The following is a 12,640-nucleotide window of genomic DNA, read 5'->3' on the forward strand; positions in this document are numbered from 1 at the left end:
TCCTTTTGAGTGCATGCACGAATGAGTTTATGAGTTTCAAACTCTCGTGGTGTTTGTTGTTCCGGATGGAATGATGTAGTTTCTGAACATGCCCTAATTGGATCATCTGCAGTTTCTGGAGCTATCCATATTCTGTTTGGTCTATTCTGTAGTGATGTAACTGATGAAACTATCTACTCCCACCGTTCCTAAATATAAGTTTTTTTAGAGATTTCAATATAGACTACATACGAAGCAAAATGAGTGAATTGCCCTGTAAACTACGTCTATATACATCTGTATGTAGTTCATATTGAAATCTCTAAAAGACATACACTTTAGGAACAGAGGGAGTATATGTGATGTGTTTGGCCATAATGTAATTTCCTGCTGATGGTATTTATGAAATTCGAAGGTTATGAATGGAACTGAGTTAGTCTGTATAGTGCAAAAGGCAATCTGTTTTGAACATGTCAATTCAGAGTAATCTGTTTTGCAGATATGTTAATCAGTTTCGGTAGCAATTTCAAGCATAAAATGCAGGCAATTTGACTAAAGCGAGTGAAGTTGACACCATGATCCATGAATCAGTTGTAAGCCTTAAAGTGAGATGATTTTACAGCATGGCCTAGGAAAAAAAAGCAAAAATAGTTGTCATAACACATAAATTTTGGATTGCATTTTCATCATCTGTTTGTTACAAATAATAGAGTTCTCAAGATAAATAGATTAATAAATATATTTTTTCCAAAGTTTTGGGGAAGTTCCTTTGCCTGGAATAAAACTCTCTTTCACCCCACAAAAAAAAATGTGTGGAAGCAACAACAACACCCCAGATTTTTTTTGAGCAAAACAACAACAACCATCCAGATAATTCATTTGTACCATGCGACAGCCCACCACCTTTAATTAATTTTTTTAGAGTTGCCCATCAACCATGGAAGAGAGTGAGATGCATGATCCATTTGGAAGCCCACCACCTGAATGAGGTGCATGATTCATTTGTACCATACGACACCACAGCCCAGCTCGCCACTTGCATGGAGTGGGATGCATGCATGAGTGAGTTAGTGGAGTTTTTAGTACCACCTCGGTAGTCTGAGGAGCACACGATCAACTTATAAGCGTGTCTCTCAATGCTTAGAAATGCTAGAAGCACATGGCGAGAAGAGAACTGCCTACACACGACACGTAAAGTAGCGCGTGCGCTCGTGTGAATATAAGCGTGGACTTATGACTTTTTGATTTTTCACCAGTCTTACTCGGCTTTTGAAAAAAAAAATCCGACTTTTTTGGCACAAATAAACATGTTTTTTTTGCTTCCACGAGATGTATGATTTTGTTTCCACGAGAAGTAAGGATTTGCTTTCGCAAGAAGTATGGTCGTGCCCCTCGGAATTGAAAAAATGTGTTTTTTTCCTTCCGTGGGTAGCACGGTTTTGTTTTTGCGAGAGGCATGGTTTTGCTTTCGCGAGAGACACGCCTTTCAGAAACAAAAAAACGCGTTTTTTTTCATTCGTGAGAGGGACGGTTTTGCTTCTGCGAGACGCATGAACGAAAAAGCCATTTTTTTTTCTTTTTTTTCTTTTGTGAGAGGCACGGTTTTGCTTCCACAAGAGGCACGGCCATGCCTCTCGAAAACAAAAAAAATGTTTTTCTCTTTTTCCCCTTCCATATGATGCACGGTTTTGCTTCTTTGAGAGGCACGGCTGTGCCTCTTGGAAATGAAAAAAAAACGTGTTTTTTATTTATTTTTTCTTTTTATAAGAGGCATGGTTTTTTTGACCAGTTTTTTTCATTCAGTTTTTTCAGGGAAAAAGTTTGTTAAAACCTATCAACATGGTATTTAGTTTTGAAGATATCGACGCGAGAAATTCAATGATAAAAAAGGTTTAAGATTTGAACGCACAGTTTAAAAGATAACACGTTTTGAATAAACAGGTCTAGAAAAAAAGAAAAAATCCTAGGCTACGACCAGTGGCGCACATGCAGCACCACTTGTCGCGGCCCGCTGAGGTGAAAGTGATCTTTGAAGGGTATCCTTCTTAATTAGTGATTTCAGGCTTTCCTTCTTCCCGGTATAAGCGAGACATATGGCCCCTGCTCCGAACGCATTGGCGCTCGCATGATCTCTACACGGGCCGCGACCTATTAGCTTTGACCGCTCGCTATATTACTTCTGCACTTACAGCTAGCTCAGCGATATATACACGTGTATTGGTCCACTGGTTTTTTATTCAGATATTTTCTTACTGGTGAAAAATAATTTTTGAATTTTAAAAGGTCATTAATTTGAGAGAATTTTAATGGGAGTACAGATGAGCGGGCCCAAGTGCGCTGCAGGCCCAAGCCTCTTTTTCATTTTCTTTTTTCTTGTTTGGTTTCTTTTTTTACTTTGTTTATACCTCAAATTAAAAAAACATTATAAAACACGTTATTCAAAAATTGAAAAAAATGTTAACCAAGCTTTTGATTTGTTTTAAATGTGTATAGAGAAAATGTTTCTCATGTATATGAAAAATTTATATGAAAGAATATACAATATGTGTGAAAAAGTTGATCATGTATTTTGAAATATTTTAATAAAAAAATTGGAAAACAATAAATAATATCTGAAAAATGTTAATCTGGCATTTAGAAAATGTTAAATGTGTATAAAAAAATATTCAACATGTATTAAAAAAATTAATCTTTTATTTGAAAAAAAATGTGAATCAACCATTTGAAAAATGTTAAATGTGTACAGAAAAAATATTGACCATGTGTTAAAAAATGTCAATCATGTATCTGAAAAATGCTAATAAAGCATTTGAAAAATGTTATAATGTGTATAGCAAAAATGTTGACCATGTATTAAAAAAATCTTGTATTTGGAAAAAGTTAATCAAGCATTTGAAAAAATGTAAAAAAAATGTCTAAGGAATTTTTTTGACCTTGTATTAAAACAATGTTAAACGTGTATTAGGAAAATATATTAGATATATACCAGGAATGTACATTGTGTATGGGACAAAGTGGACATAAAAATATAACTTCTCGAAAAATGATAATCATGTTTTTTAACCATGTATATAGAAAATATTCTAGATGTGTACCTAAAATGTTGAATGTATATTGAAAAAGAAGTTAACATGTGTTGAACCAAAAAGGAGCCTTAGAAAACAAATGTAAACGAAGAAAACACAAATAAAACCCAAAAAGAATCAAAATCCCGCCTGTGGTCTGTTACCCAAAGCAACCAATTCAAAAGAATGATAACAAAGGAAACTGAGAACGAAACAAAGAAAAAAAAATAAAACCAATAAAACCCAAGAAAGAAGTAAAAGAAAACCATAGAAATAATGGAACAAAAGCGAGAAAATAATGAAAACCCAGAAAGAAACAAATGAAAATAAAAAACGGTGAAAGAAATGAAGAAAACCGTTGAAAAAACATAGAAAACAAAAAAAATGCGAAGATGTAAACAAAAAAGATAAGGAAAACGAAAAGAAAAAAAAAGAGCAAACTTAACGAACGTATAAAAGACGGGTCGGGCCAGTCGATACAGCGTGGGGTAAAACCTTCAGCGTCACTTATGGTAGTCTCACTATACGCGAGATATAACATCTACGTTTGGGAGGTCCCGACAAGCGCCCTAAGGGCCAGCTAGGCTAATTGGGGCAATTCCTAGTTACGTTTCTTCTGTTTTTCGCAAACCGCCGCCTGGAGGAGGTTTCTTGCGCGTCTAGATGGGCCGGCCCATATTTCTTTCTTTCATGGAAAAAAGCAAAAAAAGTGTGTGCAGTGACGGGACTTCAAACTCGCGACCTCAGGAATAGCACAGATCAGCACCAACCAATCGGCCACCTTCAGGCTGGTGGCTAAGATTCACCTTTTCGCTTTCTATTCTGTTTTTAAGTTCGTTGTGAATCGAGATTTCATTTTTTTTCTTTTTTCTTTATCACTTTCTTGTTTTTATTTTTGGTTTTCCCTTCTTTTTCGGTTTCTTTTCTTTTTCTTTATCTTTTTCTGAAAATGCACAAAGTTTCATGAACTTTTTCTTCAAACCGGTGAACTATTTTTTCGAATTTGATGATTTTTTTTCAGATTCGGTGAACTATTTTCATATTTTATGGACTACTTTTAAATTCTATGAACTTTTTTGAATTGATGAACTTTTTTTCAAATTTGATGAACTTTTTTCAAATCGATGAACTTTTCTTCAGATTCGATGAAATTTTTTGTATGAATTTTTTTTCAAATTCAGCGAACGCTTTTCAATTTCGATGAACCTTTTTCAAATCAGTGAATTTTTCTTCAGATTTGATGGACTTTTTCTGTGAACTTTTTTTTCAAATTCGATGAACGCTTTTCAATTTTGATGAAATTATTTCAAATCGATGAACATTTTTTTCAAATTCGCCTGACTTTTTTCAGATTTGATGAACTATTTTTTAGAATTGACGAATTGTTTTTCAAATTTGATTTATTTCTTCAAATTCAATGAACTTTTTGAAATTTGATGTTTTTTAATTCGATGAACTTTTCGCATAATCAATGAACTTATTTCAAATCCGATGAACGCTTTTGAAAAAGATGGATGGACTTTTTTGAAATTGGTGAACCTTTCTTGCAAATTCAATGCACTTTTTTAATTCACCGTTTTTTTTAATTCGTAAATTTGTTTCAAATCCGATGAACGGTTTTTTGTTAAATAAAATCAACTTTTCCAAATTGTTTTTGAATAATTCGCAAAGCTAATAAATAGTGCGGATACATTGGTTCTTAAAGATTTCGCGTTCCATGTATTTGTTGGGGCTTTCTGGCTGTAGTGGTTAGCAAAGCAGTGCCTTTGTTGTAGCGGCAGGGCGCGAGTTAGAATCCCTGCGTCCGCACTTTTTCCTTTTTTTTTAGGTGAAACTAGGGCTTTATTCATTAACCAAAACAGCCGGAATACAAATGATGTCTGGTAAGTTCCCTAGCCACATATGTCGACCAACAGGGACTGTCGAGGCTGCCTTTGCCAAGGCATGTGCCTCAACATTTGCCTCCCTGTTCTCAAAACGAAAAACAACTTTAACAAAATCTAAAGTTCTAGCTCTAATTTCATCCAGAACAAAAGCATATGAAGTAGATGGCGCAGAACCATTAATATTTGAAACGACTTGCGAGCAATCCGAAGCTATTATCACATGTGATTGTAGGAGATCCGCACTTTTTCCTGTGTTTTCTCGCGACACATTTTTTCTTCTACTGTGCGTGGTGGGCCGGCCCATGAGGTGCGGCGCGCGGCGCGCGGGCGTCGAACAGGAGCCCCCACTAATTGGCGCGTACGCGCTCCCCATGTACGCGCGTACTGGGTTGGCCCACCAACGCCTGGTTCACAGGTGGACTGGTTGACCAATTTGACTGATTGACCGTTGACTCTTTAAAAATGATATATAAAATCTTATATTTGGGAAAAAAACTTAAGATTTGGAAAACAAAATCGTGGGTTGGAAAGCAGTTCTAAAAAAGTTCACTTATATGAAAAAGTTCATTATTTTAGAAAAAAAACACTGTTTTGGAGAAAAGTTCATGGGCACTAAAAAATCGTACTCCCTCCGTCCCAAAATATAAGAACGTTTTTAACACTATACTAGTGTCAAAAACGTTCTTATATTTTGGGACAGAGGTAGTAGATTTGAAAATTTTTGGTGCATTTTTAAGTAAAACATCTTAAGAAACTTTGTGTATTTTAAAATGTTCATGGATTTGGAAAAAAATCATGGATTCAATAAAAGTTTCACGGATTTCAAAAAAGAAATCATGGGTTTTGGAAAAGTTTGTGATTGGATTTTTTTGAAAAAGAATTACTTTTTTAAAAAAGTCTGTAAAGTTTAAAACTCTAGGAAATTTAAAAAATGCGTGAATTTGAGAAAGGTTTATGAATTTGAAAAGTTCTGTGATTTCTTTTAAAAGGAAAAAAATGGAACAAAACTCGTCCTGGAAAAAAGCAGGGAAATACCGCTCCAGGAAAAACCAGTGGAAGAAGGTTCCTAAAATCGGTGAGAAAAGAATTACCTGGTTTTCTCGAAGTGGGCTGAGCCTATTGAGCTCAGGAACAGACTTCAAAGGCCTAAAGTAATTGCCCCCACCCCTAAAAAAAGTAATTGTCTCCAATTTAGCCCAGCAAAAAGCTTTCCCCCGCCGTTCCCGCGAGACAGCCTGTACGTCGTGTGGCGTGTCCGATGTGGGAGTGGGACGCCACCTCCCTCGCCGGCGCCCTCAAATCCGCCGCCACTTGCCGTTCCACTCCCCATGTCAAACCCCTCCACGCTGTCCTCCTCAAGCTCGGTCTGTCGGCGTCCGCCATCCTAGCTACCTCACTCGCGCATCTGGCACTCCGGTGCGGGCTCCCTGGTTACGCCCGTGCTCTGTTCGATGAAATGCCCAGACGGGACGTGGTCTCCTGGACGTCCCTCATCACCGGCCACGCTCACCAGGGTCTGCACGGAGACTCTCTCGCACTTCTGCGGCGCATGGTGGAATCTGGTGTTGCTCCCAACGGGTACACACTGTCCGGTGGGTTGCTCGCGTGTGCCGGGGTTGGCCAGGCCGCCCTTGCTACCGGGAAGGAAATTCATGCCAGGGTTGTGAAGATGAGTATGTACGGCCCGGTCGATTCGGTTGTGGAGAACGGGGTTCTTGACATGTACGCGAGGTGCCGGAATGTTGACTATGCGAGGAGAGTGTTTGGGGTGATGGTGGCGAGGGACATTGTTGCGTGGAACTCGATGATGGCCGGGTATCTCGGGAGTGGGCAAGCTGAGGAGGCTCTGGGCTTGTTTGCGTCAATGGTTTCTTGTGAGGTTGGCGCAGATGGCTTCTCGTATGCCATAATTGTGGATGCGTGTGGGGAGCTGGCGTTGTTAAAACAGGGGATGCAGGTGCATGCACGGGTTCTTGGTGCAGGATTTGATTCTGATGTGGTTGTAAGGAATTCCTTGCTGGATATGTATGCAAAGTGTGGATGTGTTGATTCAGCAGAGCTTGTCTTCAATGGGACACCTTCATTAGATGCTGTTTTATGGACTACGATGATCTCAGCTTATGGCAAGTTTGGTCGTGCACAAGACGCGGTATGCTTGTTTGATAGGATGGCACGATTGGGCATCAAAAGAGATGGAGTAGCATACCTTGCGGTGTTGTCAGCTTGTAGCCATGGCGGACTAGTTCGAGAAGGTTGGCACTACTTCAAGTTTCTGTTTGATGGCCAAAGCTCGGTTAAGTTGCAGCCTGAGCACTACGGTTGTATGGCAGATCTAATTTGCAGGAGAGGTCACCTAGAAGATGCTCTTGAATTCATTGAGAGTATGCCGTTTGAGTCGAGCATTGCTGCTTGGAGTGCGCTACTTAATTCCTGTCGAATCTATGGGAATGCTAAGTTAGGTCAGCTTGCAGCGTCCCGTCTACTCAAGCTTGATCCAGAGAACCACAGTAACTGGGTTGCTTTATCAAGTATACATGCATCGGAGGGCGATTGGCATGAGACATGGATGATCAGGGAGAACATGAACAGAGAGTGGGTGAAGAAAGAGCCTGGATGTAGTTGGGTCGAGTTGCATGATGGAGTTCATGTATTTCTAATGGCTGATCAGTCTCACCCTGAATTGGTTAATGTACTGCAGACTCTTGATTCTTTGAAGGAAGATATATGGGTGATGCCTTCAAAACCATGGACAATTTCTTGTGATGCTCTTTGATCAGAGCTATTTTAAATCTTGTCGAATACTGGACATTGTCCTACTTGGTTGTTTTCCTTAGAACTAGTGCTACTAGAGCTGTCAAATAGGGTGTGAGATGAAAATATGTCCATGGAAATTTGGAATTGCAGCAAGAGGATAAGTAAGGTGATACGCTCCGGTGACTTGCTTATGTTTTTGTAGATTGCGCAACATGCGGCCGTTTTCATGATGCTGCTTTCAATTGACCATGAAGTAGTTTTTTTTATAAATTGAATCGTCGATACAGATGGATATATTGTTCCTTTCATAAAAATAGTAAGATTTCATCAATACAAATAAGTGCTTTTTTTGATTCTAAAGGTATTTTGGTGGATTCTACTTTGGATTACCCTCCTATAGCTCTTGTTTCATTTATAGAATTAGAGTACATGGATTTTTTTTCATATGGACAACTTTTCATGCAATTTCACAGGAACTTTTCTATTGAGCCCAACCTCATGGAAAAAGGTTTTGTTTCTATGATGACTATGACAATGACCAAATCATTCAAGAAAGTTCATGTGTTTTTCTTGTGGTTCAACCAAACAACTTCTATTACACATTCATGAGTTTTAACTACTATAGGGTTCGACACGCCATGACATTCAATTCCTATGTTTTTCCTATTCTTGTGTGTTTTCAAATCCTGCAAAACAAAGAAGCCCTAAATTTGATTAAAACGAAAGTTAATCCTTTGTTACTGCCGTAGAAAAACTTGCATTGATGGCCTTATAGGATGTGAGATAATAATCCTTAATTTCATTGGTCTTATCTTTTTGTACTTAGGCCCTGTTTGGTTCCAAATAAGTCACCAACTTATAAGTCGAAAAGTGTAAAAAGTGACTTATTTTGCCAAACGGACCTAACTTATAAGTCACCCCAACTTATAAGTCATAAGTTGCTCCACCTCAACTTAAAACTTATAAGTCGCCCCCTTTTGCATGAGTCCCACCACCTTTACATAAAAAACAAGGTGGGAAGGTGTGCTCAGGTGACTTATAAGTCAGGTGACAACCAAACAGGCATGACTTATAAGTCACTGGTTTTAAGTCACCTGACTTATAAGTCAGGTGACTTATTGGAACCAAACAGCCCCTTATTTGTAAGTATCTGCTTAGTATGTTGTTCGACTGTATGGCTATGGCTGTATGACTGTAAGGGACTGATCTCTGTTTTTCCTACTGCCTTTTGTTTTAAGGAAAATCTAGTCAAGAAGGAGGTGCTTGAACAAGATTGAAGTGAAGGTCCAATTTCCAAGATGGGCCAGGTATTCTGCCAACTCTTAAGTGTAAGCCCTTCTGCTAAAAAATGTGTTCATGTTTCAATGCAAACACAGTTCTGTTTGTCTTTGTCATATGTTTTGATTGCTAGACATCAGGACACCAATGACACATATGAGATACATAGTGTTGGACATTGAATTTTCTTCAGTCAGGATAGTTGTTCTTCACTCCATGAGGGTCAGACTGTGCATCTGAGACATCTTCATGCTTTGAGTATATCGTGTTGACCTAAGGACCAAAATTCTACCTATACAATAGAACCATAGCAGCCATACTTGCAATGAGATATTTGAGGGCGGATGTTTGCTGAGACCAAGCAATGTGATGCAAAGCATATACTTCCTGTCGCTGGATGTTTGCAGTAAAATGATTTAGCATTTCCATACTTCAGAATGATTTCTACTTTGATGTATCTTACAACTCATCATAGTATCTTGGTGTATACTTTATGGTATACATTTTGAATACTCTATTATAATCGTAATATGGATTAGAGGGAGTAATATAAATATTTGATGCCAATCGGAACCTGGTGTTGTTTCTCTTTATATTGCAATGCAATGTGGTAACTATTATAATTTGTAGTACTTGTCAATACAGCAGTAGACCGCCTTCTTGGATTCATTTGAACAAATTGAACATTTGTCATGAAAATTTATACCCTTTCACTTACATCAGCATATGCTTACGCTCTAGCTCTGGAAGAACGTTGCATGCATCAACGCTTCAGAAGTTGAAACATAAAATAAAATCAAACAACAGTATTATCAGTTTTCAGAAATTCTGAAGCAGGGCATCTTCTCTTCATCTCCTGATTAGCAGATAGGCAGAGGCTCGCCGTTCCACTCCTTCAGGCACTCCAGCAGAGCGTCGATGTGCTTTCCCTGGTTCATGGCAATGAACACTTTGTCCACCTCCTCCCCAGGTGACCGTGTCTTCTCTCCGGTCAAGTACACCGTCCCTAACTCCTTGCGCACGAACCGGTACAGAGGGTATGACCGGCAGTCAGCGATACGGTTCGGTTCTGCGGTGGTGCCATTCTCCACTGCACCTCTAGCAGCCTCGACCTCCTGAGGCAGTGCCGCGCAGAGCTCCTGCTCGAATGTAGCAACCTTGGCAAACACTGAGGTTTCCGCGTTGCGCTCAGCCTCGCCGTTGGCCAAGGCGTGCTCCACCAGCACCGCACGCATCTTCTTCATGAGAGGGTAGTTGGCGCTGCAAGGGTCGTCTGCGTATGCAAACACCGCCTCCCGGTCGATTGTCTGAAGCAAGTCCTTCTCACAAAAACGAGCGTTGTGGAGGCCACCCATGTCATTTGTGATCAGGGTCTTCCTGGCCACTCTTGTGACACAATTCTTGACGGCGTTCTTGACATTCTCTTCAAGGTGGCGCAGGTCGATGGCTTGGCACAACGCAACCAGAAATGTAGAGGACATGAGCTTCAGAATGTCGATGGCCTCGGCAGTCTTCCGAGACGAGATTAATCCGAGGGAGTTAACATCTTGGTTGTGCTGCTCCGCGCTCTGGACATGGTTGGTGACAGGGTTGCCCAAGAATTGGAGCTCCGAGCAGTATGACGCCATGGCGATCTCGGCACCCTTGAAGCCATAGTCCAGGCTTGGGTTGCGGCCACCAGAGAGGTTGGAGGGCAAGCCATTGTTGTAGAAGTCGTTCACTAGCTCCGAGAACTGGGCAAACATGAGCTTGCCGATCGCAGCAATGGCAAGCCTCGTGTTGTCCATCGACACACCAATGGGCGTGCCCTGGAAGTTGCCACCATGTATTGCCTTTCCACGAGATACGTCAATGAGTGGGTTGTCATTGACGGAGTTGATCTCGCGCTCGATCGACTTTGTCGCTGCACGAATGACCTCAATTTGTGGGCCAAGCCATTGCGGCGACGTGCGGAGAGCATATCTATCTTGCTTTGGCTTCATCAATGGGTCGAGTTCACCAAGTTTCTTCGCAAGCATCATGTAGGAGCTGCCCTCCAGGATGTGCTCCATGATAGCCGCGGCCTCGATCTGTCCGGGGTGGTGCTTTAACTTGTGAGTCAGGTGGTCGGTGTACTCTGGCTTGCCATTCATCACCTCGCAGAACACGGCCGACAAAACTTCAGCAAGGACACCAAGGATGTTGGCTTCAAAGAGAACAATCGACGCGAGCCCAGAGCCCACCGCCGTGCCATTAACCATAGCAAGGCCTTCCTTGGGCTGCAGCTCGAAGAAACCATGCTGGATGCCGGCGATCTTAAAAGCCTCAGCGGCGTTAACTTTGGTGCCATCGGGAGCCACAGCCACGGCATTTGGGCGGCCAGTGACAAGTCCGGCGATGTAGGAGAGAGGGACGAGATCGCCAGAAGCGGTGATGGTGCCCCGGAGCGGCAGGCACGGCGTCACATTGGCGTTGAGCAGCATGGCGATCGTCTCGAGTATCTCAAAGCGGATGCCGGAGTACCCCTGGAGCAGGGTGTTGACGCGGACAAGCATCGCCGCGCGCGTGGTGGCCACGGGCAGCACGTGGCCGTCGCTGCCGGTGCCGAAAGCCCCGGCGTTAAGGAACCGGATGAGCTCCCTCTGCAGGGCGCCGCCCTCCTTGGTCCTCCGATGGGAGGTGGCGCCGAAGCCGGTGGTGACGCCGTAGCTGTCGGTGCCGTTGGCCATGCTGGCCATGACCCAGTCGTTGCTCTCCTTGACGCGGCCGCGCGCGGACTCGTCGAGCTCCACCCTGGCCCCGCCGGACGCGGCCACGGCCGCGACCTGGGCGATGGTCAAGCTCGCGCCCTCCATGACCACCACCGGCCTGCGGTACTCCTCCACCATCCGCTTCACCGCATCCAGATGGCTGCCCGACAGCTCCTCCGCTGCTTTCCCCCAGTTGAGCGGGTCAGCAGCGCTCCGCGGCTTGGCCACGCACAGACCGTCGTTGCCGTTGCCCGCCATTGGTTTGGTCGAGGCTGCGTCTTGGAGTCTCGATGGAGCAGCTCGAGCTGGAGCAGCTGGATGAATGTGTGGACTGGAGCCGCCTTGGGAGAGAAGAGCTCGTTGGAGTAGGAGAGGTGGGGGATGCTCTTCTTGGATGGAAATGGAGGAAGAGGGAGGGATTATAAATAGGTGGCGCCTGCAGGGTGGGTGGCGATGGAGATTTGGTGTGGGCTGTGACCGGGATGGTTGTGTTGACCGCCGGACTTGGCCGGGTGGGCACGAAGGTGGGTTGGTGGCCTCGTGCGTGCGGGCCAGGAGGAAGAAGACGAAGAAAGGCAGCTGCTGCGACACTGGGATACTAATATACTACTCTAGCTAAGTATCCGTGGGTTGCCACGGACTAACAAAATATATATACAAAGAGAAATTTCACGTGATACGAATTCAAAGGCTATTCGCATGGGATGATATCTCATGGTCGTGATGTTATAGATAAACACATCTCCTCATCGTCTTTCAACCCCACTTCCTCGTTCTAGCCACCACGCGACTTCGTTCCTCCAACCATGCTTTTATCTCCTATTACCCCGCCTACAACTTGCACGACATTACTTCGTTTCTTATTCAACTATGATAATGTTTCCCGGTTTTACATCCTCTTAGATTATTAATGGCTTGTGTACATGTTCTGAATAAGGACAATAAAAAT

The 12,640-nt window shown here is 42.4% G+C and overlaps 2 protein-coding genes across 2 annotated transcripts; one reads left to right on the top strand and one right to left on the bottom strand.

The window, feature by feature from the left end:
* The first annotated feature begins 6,107 nt into the window (after positions 1 to 6,107).
* Positions 6,108 to 9,059, top strand: LOC125550043 (pentatricopeptide repeat-containing protein At2g13600-like). The gene has a single exon (XM_048712999.1). The coding sequence runs from the start codon at positions 6,189 to 6,191 to the stop codon at positions 7,701 to 7,703; it is 1,515 nt and encodes a 504-aa protein (XP_048568956.1). The 5' UTR covers positions 6,108 to 6,188; the 3' UTR covers positions 7,704 to 9,059.
* A 536-nt stretch (positions 9,060 to 9,595) lies between these two features.
* LOC125550027 (phenylalanine ammonia-lyase-like) lies at positions 9,596 to 12,104 on the bottom strand. The gene has a single exon (XM_048712998.1). It carries the CDS (start codon positions 11,947 to 11,949, stop codon positions 9,823 to 9,825), a length of 2,127 nt encoding a protein of 708 aa, XP_048568955.1. The 5' UTR covers positions 11,950 to 12,104; the 3' UTR covers positions 9,596 to 9,822.
* Between the last annotated feature and the right edge of the window lie 536 nt (positions 12,105 to 12,640).

Source organism: Triticum urartu, chromosome 1, assembly GCF_003073215.2.
Source record: "Triticum urartu cultivar G1812 chromosome 1, Tu2.1, whole genome shotgun sequence".
Lineage (NCBI taxonomy): Eukaryota > Viridiplantae > Streptophyta > Magnoliopsida > Poales > Poaceae > Triticum > Triticum urartu.